General features: G+C 44.1%; 1 protein-coding gene across 2 annotated transcripts; it reads left to right on the top strand.

The window, feature by feature from the left end:
- Positions 1-535: 535 nt before the first annotated feature.
- On the top strand, positions 536-8235 carry LOC136545050 (E3 ubiquitin-protein ligase JMJ24-like). 2 transcript variants are annotated; one of them, XM_066537097.1, is made up of 13 exons: positions 536-1452; positions 1569-1714; positions 2478-2577; positions 2676-2808; positions 2889-2943; positions 3229-3988; positions 4376-4705; positions 4855-5175; positions 5259-5331; positions 6370-6455; positions 7349-7468; positions 7554-7624; positions 7788-8235. In XM_066537097.1, the coding sequence occupies exons 1-13, from the start codon at positions 1039-1041 to the stop codon at positions 7882-7884; spliced, it is 2706 nt and encodes a 901-aa protein (XP_066393194.1). In that variant the 5' UTR covers positions 536-1038; the 3' UTR covers positions 7885-8235. The 2 variants fall into 2 exon arrangements, with proteins under 2 accessions (XP_066393194.1, XP_066393200.1); XM_066537103.1 differs by having other exon boundaries at positions 7775-8235.
- Positions 8236-9552: the final 1317 nt, after the last annotated feature.

Below are 9552 nucleotides of genomic sequence, written 5' to 3'. Positions count from 1 at the left end.
CGCTGGTTCGAAGAAAGAATTTGCTCGTTCCACTGGTTCCCAACAGCACAATTGCATCTTAACTCTTAACTGAACCAGTAAAGCTGTCAGTTTTTTTTTGTTTTCGTTCAATGGTGAACCGGTCCGGGTGCCCAGCGCCCGGAGTGCCGGAGGCCGGACTCTGTCTGGTGCCTGCATCTGCCGCGTTCGCTCATCAGTCATCATCAGATGCCATTTCTTGCTGGCTCTCTTCCCTTTTGTCTCTCACCACCAAGTCAGCAGTCAGCACGCTGCCCACAAACCCAAAAGTCGCGAGGACCCAGGTGCCGCCTGTCTTGCAGCAAAGCAAGCGCTGCGGCTGCTATCGTCTCGTCTCCCCCGCGGGTCCCGCCTCATCACGCTGCAACTAGGGCACCTTCCCAATTCCCCAAACCACCCTTCCTCCTCTGCGGCACCCACACGGCATCACCATGGACACGCCGGTAACTTCCCGCCGCTCGCACGTCGGCTTTCCCTCCCCCCTCCATCGCTCTCCCCCTCTTCAGTGCTCACGCACGCCCTCCTCCTGGTCCCTGTGCTGTGCAGTGCTACAGCCTGCATTTGCGGACCTGCAGGCAGCGCTCACGCAAGCAGGCACCACACGAGCACTACCCACAGCCCCCGCCCCCCGGAATTGGAACTTGGAAGGGAAGTTACGCCGCAGCCAGCACTGCTGCTCGTGCTAGGCTAGCTTAGCTAGCATCCTTACATCACACTGCAGCACAAGCACGCACTGCACGGCAGGAAGAGGAGAGAGAGGTGGAGGGTCTCGGGGTCTCGGGGAGGGGAGATGGATGGAGACTTGCAGCGCAGCCCACCCCTGCGCCAGCGCCGCACACACGGCTCCCTCCCCAAATTACAGACCACCAAGGAGCAAGCCCAACCACCACTTAAACCCGACCACCACCGCCGCCGCCGCCGCCGCCGCCACCGTTATTCACTCTGCCCCCTCCTCCCCGCTTTCCGAACCCCCCAAACCCTAGATCCCCTCCGCCGCGGTGACCCGGCGCGGCGGCGGGGATGGCGGCCGTGCCGGAGGACCTCCGCTGCAAGCGCTCCGACGGCAAGCAGTGGCGCTGCAGCGCGCCCTCCATGCCCGACAAGACCGTCTGCGAGAAGCACTACGTCCAGGCCAAGAAGCGCTCCGCCTCCTCCGCGCTCCGCGCCTCGCTCCGCCGCTCCTCAGCCTCCTCCTCCCCCGCGCCCGCCTTCCCGTTCTCCTCCTCCTCCTCCTCCTCCTCCTCCTCCTCCGCCGCCGCCGCTCGCCTCCGCACCGCCGACGAGGACCCGCCCATGGCGGTCGCGAGGCCCCTCTACGGCAGGGTCGCCGGGGAGGCGGTGTACGTGGCTGAACCGGTGCCGGCGCCCGCGTGGAGGGGGACCGCCTACGAAGGGCTGCCCCGGGGCAATGCGGCTGGTGCGAGCACCGCGGCGGTGAGTTCGCCTGCCTGCCCTCCGTAGCTGGGCGCACTGCCTTCGTCCTATGGCCACGTGCTCAATTGGGTTCCTGTGCTACTGAGCTTGCGTTGATTGCGCGCCGATGGTTGCAGGGGCTGGTCGGCAGAGGCCCAGTATGGTTGCCTGGCGGCGGCGCTGCAGGGATAAGGAGTTGCCACCAGTGCCGGAAGGCTGGGGATGTCATTTGGTGTACCAGCTGTGACAGGAGAGGGTACTGTGCCGGCTGCATCTCCAGATGGTATGTTGGGCCAGGGTGTATCAGAGAAGCAATTACAGATTAGAGCTCACAGTGAACTAATGCATATTACAAAGTCCCTTAGGCTTTGGGCTTGGCCATTTTATATTTTTGTTAGTGCAACAGTGTCCGCTAGATGTGCACCTGATCTGTATGTCCATACTGAAATAAGTTTTTCCTTGTCAAATTGATAATTACTGTTGGGTTTTGCCCAAACCACCTTCGTATGAAAGTTCCAAACAACATGAACTGTTTTGGGGCATTCTTATTGCAATGGATGGTCAGAATGCAAGGATATTTGACTACTAATTTCTTATTCATTTCAGTAGCATAGCTCTGGGTTGGCCTCTTAAAGGCAAAATTTGCTGTTACCTCATTCCAAATCGGCAGATGCAAAAGCAACAACTCACTTCTTCAGGTGCAACAGCCATCATCTTCTCATAAAGTAGTATGACTTTTGAGTCATAGAGTTGTATGTTGTTTGGACGGAAACAGAACCAGGATGAACACAAGAACTTCTTTTGTTTATAACTTAGAGTTGAATATGGCCTTGTGGTGCAAAATTGCAAGGCTTTTATATGGTTCCTTGTCGATGTTCTTTTCCTGATTATTTCTTAGTAACTTTAGACAGTTTAGATTGATCATGAGAAGGCATGACTAAAATTGTTGGAAAAAAAACTCTTTTCTGATTCTTCTAAAATATACTGCAATACAAGCTAGTCGTCCAACTATATTTTGGACTAAGGTGAACACAAACACAATGCAGGTACTCTGACATTCCGATTGATGATGTTCGAAATGTTTGTCCAGCATGCCGTGGCATTTGTAATTGCAAAGTTTGCTTACAAGGAGACAACTTAATAAAGGTGTGCAATATCTATTAGTTTTCTTCCATTAATTATCCATATGTTTGAGTTTATGTGGTACTTGTCCAAAATCTAACATTTTTTTTAATCTTTTAAAGGCTAGGTTGCAAGAAATATCAGTTGTTGATAAGTTGAAATATCTTCATTGCCTTTTGGTTTATGTTCTTCCAGTACTGAAGGGGATTTATTCTGACCAATGCTTTGAAATAGGTGTTGAAACAAGATCTTCTGGTGCTCCACTTTCCCTCTTATCTTCTATTGTGCTTTTCTCATCTGAAATTTAGCATTCACTCTGATGCTATTATTGATAGGACCAAAGACAGATATCCTCAGAGCAAAGATAACTTCTGATGAGCAGATGTGCTGGTATGGCTTTGTGCCATTTTATCTGTTTCTTCTTTCTTCATCGTTGGAACCTTTTTCTCATTCTAACTAGATAAATTAGGCTATAATGGAGCCTTAAAACTTTTCATTATTTGCAGTGACTTTTGCCTTAGATAGGACTATAGGAGTGCTTGGAAAACAACTATTCACATGCCTGAACCTTGATTGCTTCTGCTGGGTTTCAACTCTAGCCTACCCCAACTTGTTTGGGACTTAAAGGCTTTGTTGTTGTTGTTGTTGTTGTTGTTGTTGTTGTTGTTGTTGCAGTGACTTTTGCAAAGTGCCAGTGTTTGATTATCACCGATACTGCCCAAGATGCTTGTGTGACTTATGCCTTGATTGCTGTCGTGATATACGTCATTCTTGGGCCAATGTTGCACGAGGAGAATATACTGAAGGTCATGTTGAAGATAAAGGTAGAGATTCTTTTAATAAAAGAGCAAGATTGGAACCATCTGCAGAGAGTGTAAATGACAAGTCATTATCTTGGCCAATAGATATAAATAATATTGACATTAGATCTCTATTCCCTACATGGAGAGTCAACAATGATGGCAGCATCACTTGTGGACCTCACGAGGCTGGTGGTTGTGGCTCCTCAAAGTTGGTATTAAGGCGGATATTCAAAATAAATTGGATTGCTAAACTTGTAAAAAGTTCTGAAGAAATGGTCAATGGTTGCAAAGTACATGATTTGGAGGATGGATGTTTGTCTTGCAGTGATGGCAGAAGATTGGAGTTTACTGGTCAGCGAAACCTCGGTCTCTCAAAATGCTCAAACAGTGATGGGATTGGTAGGAATTGTGTGTACTCTCCTGTATTGGAGGACTTAAAATACGAAGGCATCATTCACTTTCGTAAGCATTGGATAAACGCGGAGCCTATTATTATCAGGAAAGCATTTGAGCCTTCTCTATCATCAAGCTGGGACCCCTTGAGTATTTGGAGAGGTATCCAGGAGATCATGGATGAAGAAATGGATGAAGATGTCATAGTCAAGGCTGTGGACTGCTCGAACCAATCAGAGGTGATAAAGAAGTGCTAGTTGCTGCTTTATATTTCTGAATAAAACGTTGCTGTCTGTTGGAAATTGTTGTGACTTTTTCTTAGGGATTCCCAGGTGCCATGCTATTAGTTACACTGCTATTACTGTTCTCATTTAGTTTAACACACCACTGTTAGATCTTAGAAGTATATTTTGCTAAAAAGAATACATGATCATTGTGTAATACCACCTTGGCACCTTTGCTAACTTATTTTGAGTTTTTTACCATCCACTACTTGTACTACAAGTGGTATTTTGGAGAAGTGAAAAAATTGTGGAAGTAAAGAATTCCAAGCTTCTGTATGTAGAAAATATTTGTTGTACCGCTATCTTCAAAATGATATATCTTATCTTGTTTCATCTGCTCAGGTAGATATCAAGCTCAAACAGTTTATCAAAGGATACTCAGATGGCAGCAAAGGAGGAGATGGCCACTTGTTGATGTTGAAATTGAAAGAGTGGCCCCGACCCAGTGTCTTGGAGGCGTTTCTGTTGTGCCAAAGGCCAGAATTTATTGTCAACTTTCCTCTTGTTGATTTTATTCATCCTAGATGGGGTCTCCTAAACCTTGCTGCCAAGTTACCCCCAAATGCCTTACAGCCTGAAGTAGGGATGAAGCTGCTAATTGCATATGGAAGTCACCAAGAACTTGGTAAAGGTGATTCAGTGACAAATCTAATGATTAACATGAGCGATGTGGTAAGTTTGGTCTTACTCAGTTTTCATTTGAAAGTTCTGGTTAGATTTGAGCATTTGTTTTTCATGAAGGTCGGCTGAGTAACTTGAGTATTATTAATGACAAAAGTTAAAAACATCAGATGGCTAATGCTATCTGTTTCCTCTTGTAGGTTCACATATTAATGCATGCAACTGAAGTGCATTACCAATGTCCCAAGAGGGTACAGTCTGATGTATCTGAAAGGATTGCTAATGGAACTAGTGTGCATGCAAATGCTCACACTCCTGTTCAAAATTTGAATCTGGATATGGGGGAGCAAGCGCACAAACATTCGATTTCACACGTCGAGGAGCCAAAAACTAATAGTTCAGAAGGATCCCAGGCTGGTGCTGTCTGGGATGTATTCCGCAGGCAGGATCTTCCAAAGCTTAATGAATATCTAGCTGTTCATCGGGAAGAATTTGCAGCTAGATGTCAAGCAGTATCTTCTGTAATGACTCCTTCCCTATGTCAAATTATAGTCTTAAAAATAAATTCTCAAAGGTGTTTAATGTTACTATACTTTTGATGCAGGTTAAGTATCCGATTTATGATCAAACTGTGTACCTTAACGATTATCATAAGAAGATGTTGAAGGATCAATATGGTAAATACTAAGTACCAGAGAGAGGATTACTAGTTTTCACTTCCAAATGTTTGACTGCTGTTTGCACCATTGCATCTTATTTCATGTAGTACTTCATCTTCTCTAATTGAGCCTACGATATGCTTTGCAAACTACAGCAAGATGAGAGAAATTTGACAATTTAACACTCCGAACTTTAGGCTTCAATAAGTTTCCAGGTTTTGAGTTTCTTTTACATGGTCACTCCATGTGGCTCTTGTGCCCCCTGCTGTCTGACTGAAACACCTGACTTGGCTCCCTCTCAACTGGGCCACCATTCCTGAGGCTGCGTTCGTCGCCAGCCAGCAGCTCTTACTGGTCAAGGAGAGCAACAGTGACCTCCTTGGCCATTTCCACAGTGGATCCCACTGTCTCCACGCCAACCAATCTTCGGTGTTGCGCCTTCCCCAACTTTGGTCATGGGAGCCAGATGCTCTGCTACATTTGCTTCGTCATCTCTGGCGAGCCAAGGTTCAATTCCTCTCATCCATGGCTGGTAACCCATAGCATTGAAGGTTGCTCCCTGTTCTTCCCTCTGCCCGTCTTTTCCTCCACAGTGAGCCGCATGCCACAGCTGCCATCGTCGTCGCTGTGCTGATGCTGGTCATTGCCACTGGCTAAGAAACTACATGGGTGTACGGGTCATTTTACATAGGCTGATTCTGACCATGTCATTTTTAGTGGCAAATTGTTGAGCCGAAGTTTACCGTGGAAAATTGTTGAAACGAAAGGTTTACGGTGGCATATTGTTCAGTTGTAAAATTTGAAGTGGCATATTTTCAAATTTCTCAGCAGATGATTGCACTATATTTTCAAATGTCTCAATAACCCAAGCAGTATGGTGATGTAGATATAATTTTCCTCTCGTTAATTTACTGCCAAGTCAGAAAAAAATCATATTGTAGCACCTAATTAATGTACATGATGTTACACAGTAGGAGTAGCCTTATGAGTTAACTTTTGTTATTGAGACCCATCACATCATTTACTTCGGCAAGTTTCATTGAGATGTTCTTGCAGGAATTGAACCCTACACATTCCACCAACATATTGGTGAGGCTGTTTTCATTCCAGCTGGCTGTCCTTTCCAATTGAAAAACCTCCAGGTGATGCATCTCGTCCTCATATTTACCCTTTGTCGTGCTCAAAGTTTCTGTTCTTATTTTTGTGAGAAGTGGTGTCTGAATGTTCAACCTTAACTATTAGGGATAAAATGACCTTGGGGTTCCATGAATTACTTGTGTTAGCACACTGCTTGTATGCTCAGACCATCATTTTCAATGAGCAAAGCTTTTCTAAAATGTTTCTTGAATTTGCATATTCTTATGCCCGTATGGTAGTCACTCTAGAACATAATGAAATGGTAGGACTTTTATATATTTTTTCTTTTGAATTTAGGCTATGAATATAGTGATTTACATGCGAACATACTAGAGAGCTTGGAAAAAAGAAAGAAGCATTAGTAGCAGCAGTGCTTAAAGACTTAGCCTTAGATAGGAGTGCTTGGAAGACAGCTATTCACGTGCCTGAACCCTGATTGCTTCTGCTGGGTTTCAACTCTAGCCTACCCCAACTTGTTTGGGACTTAAAGGCTTTGTTGTTGTTGTATTAGTAGCAGCAGTGCTCAGAAATAAAGCAAGAGAGGTTACTGCACGGAATCATGTTGAAACTGTGTTTTCAGTCAGACTAAGTTTCTGTTTCCAACTGTTGCAGTCAGACTACGTGTTGAATTTGACTTGCTTGTTCTTATTTGTTGTGCTTACTTGGAGTAGAATTTTAGCTGCTCTAAAGAATTTTGTTCCTCTATCTCTGATATTATCTTCTTTATTACTTCTGATAATTTGAACTAGTTATGTACTATCTATACTGAATGTGGTTGTTATGCTTTGATTTGTTGAAAATGATATTATCTTCTATGCTTCTGTGATTGTTTGAACAATTGAATACTTTTTTTGTGGATATAGTTTACATTTGTTTTCTGTTATATTGACATGATCAGTCCACGGTTCAATTGGCTCTCAATTTTTTGTCACCGGAGAGTTTGCCAGAGTCAGTCCTGCTGGCCCAAGAGATCCGTTGCCCGCCAAATGGTCATCTTGCAAAATTGAAGATGCTTGAGGTATGTTGTGGTCTTGCGAACAGTAACTTAATATATACTAATTATTGAGAACGAAAATGAAAACCTTTTTCCATTAACGATACAGGTAAAAAAGATCTCCTTATATGCAGCAAGTTCTGCTGTTAGAGAAATTCAGAGAATAATCCTTGATCCCAAGTACGTCCACTGATGCCCGTTCTTACATTTCCCATTCACTGACTGTTGAATTGACACTGGATCGTTATTATCTTATGTTTTGCGAACTGTTGGGTATGATATAACCTTAAGACTTTAGGTAGTCTCTCTAGCTTCTAATCAGTGTCATAGATATTTCTCTCAGGTTCAATCTTGATGCAAGTTTTGAGGATCAAAATTTGACTAGGGCGGTTTCAGAGAACTTGGCAAGAGTAAACAAACGGAAGGTATCTTGCTGTTGAGATTCTGGGGGCCTCGTGAAATTGTAACATGCCATTCAGAGGATTGAAGCCGACGCGGAAGTAGATATAGTGATTGTACATGTATTATATTGTGTCATATGAAAGGAACACATTCTAATTCTTATTGGGTTACACATTGACTTTACCTGTATATTGTGGGTTAGGAAGAGTAACAGTTAAGCTCATGTAGAACAAGATTAAAAGGCACTGAAAGCTGATTACAGTACTGAATTCTAGCTTGGAGAATTGTTATTACAATAATCTCTGTTGGTAACATCTGAACAATAGTTAGACCGAAATTTTTAACCACAGGGTTAAACATTCAAATACTAAATTTTCACCACGGTTTTGCAGTTGTGTGTAGTCTTGTCAACCTGCATGGAGTAGCTTCTAAACTTCTTCATTCGTTTCAAATTATAAGACGTTTGGCTTTTCATAGATACATAGTTTTTGTTATGTAGTGTGCATAGTAAAAGTTATGTATCTAGAAAAGTAAAAAATATCTTATAATTTGGAATAGTAGTTATTTTATGTACAATGTTTTAGGCAATTTCATGATATTTTGATGTGTGACATCGGATAAACATGCTATTGCTGCCTAGCTAGCTAGTTGGCTCCATATTTTTTTCAGCGGCAGTGGCTGTACTTGTCACTGTTGTTCACTATAGCTGTCTCACAGCTGCAGCTGCAAATACCAATAGCCGAACATATGTATTAAAAAACAAAATAGATTTTTTAGGATCCTATGGGCTAAACTTGAGTTCTTGAGTCTCTCTCTCTCGAAACAATTGCTCTTGAGGTTCTAGCATGTGGTCTAGATCCATCGTCTAACCGATCTGGGGCTGGGTTCATCGGGGTGGTGCTTCGCCGGGTGGCTAGGTTGTTTTGACGAGCTTGATTATAGGGTTGGGGCTTAGGATGGAGCTCCATGACACCCCGCTGCTCACCGACAAGCCCTACCATTGGGCACTCGTCATCGATGGGCAGCTGCTCCTCTGGCTAGGAGGACCAGCTCCCGTTAGAGGTTGAGAGCAGCGGTGTATAGGAGCGTCCGGTCAACCTTGGTATCATCGGTGGTCAGCCCGTTCGGTTGGCTGGTTCGTATGGTTATTGATTCGTTTATGTGAGAGAGAAGTATTGTTGGCTGGTTCATTGAAACAATGTCCATGTGAGGGGGCTGGCCAGCCCAGGCAGCCAACCAGCCCCAGCCGAACACGGTAGGTAAGTGGTTGAGCCACAACGGCAGCCGATGCGAGCATCAACAGTCCTTTCGTGGACGTGTATGCAAAGACGCACACATAAGGTTTTATTTGGATGCGTATATATTCATCTCAATCTATATGTATTGAAGTGGATTGTAGTGTAATTAAACTAAATTTCATTCTATTATACTTCAACACATGTGGATTGAGGTAGATACATATCCAGTCTGAGAGAAATATACAACCGGAGAGAGTGCTACAGGCGCAAGAAAGAATGAAAGAGCACCCCGAGGGAGCAAGAGGAGAAAGACAAGAGCATAACGGACAATTCCCTATATTCTTGCTCCTTATAATTAAATCGTAAAAGATAATATTATAATCACTACGGTGTCCTCCGACCACGACAAACAACGGCATCTCATAATGGTATTGGTATGTAGCAAATTATGACGATAATATCATGTTA

Source organism: Miscanthus floridulus, chromosome 1, assembly GCF_019320115.1.
Source record: "Miscanthus floridulus cultivar M001 chromosome 1, ASM1932011v1, whole genome shotgun sequence".
Taxonomy (NCBI): Eukaryota; Viridiplantae; Streptophyta; class Magnoliopsida; order Poales; family Poaceae; genus Miscanthus; species Miscanthus floridulus.
This window is presented reverse-complemented; position numbering and strand designations above follow the sequence as displayed.

What these genes read in the sequence shown, in the direction of transcription:
- LOC136545050 (XM_066537097.1), top strand. Translation starts at nt 1,039, where the DNA reads ATGGCGGCCGTGCCGGAGGACCTCCGCTGCAAGCGCTCCGACGGCAAG. An exon ending in AAGGAGACAACTTAATAAAG is followed by an intron (nt 2,578 to 2,675) that starts GTGTGCAATATC and finishes AATCTTTTAAAG; the next exon opens with GCTAGGTTGCAAGAAATATC. An exon ending in TGTTGAAACAAGATCTTCTG is followed by an intron (nt 2,809 to 2,888) that starts GTGCTCCACTTT and finishes TATTATTGATAG; the next exon opens with GACCAAAGACAGATATCCTC.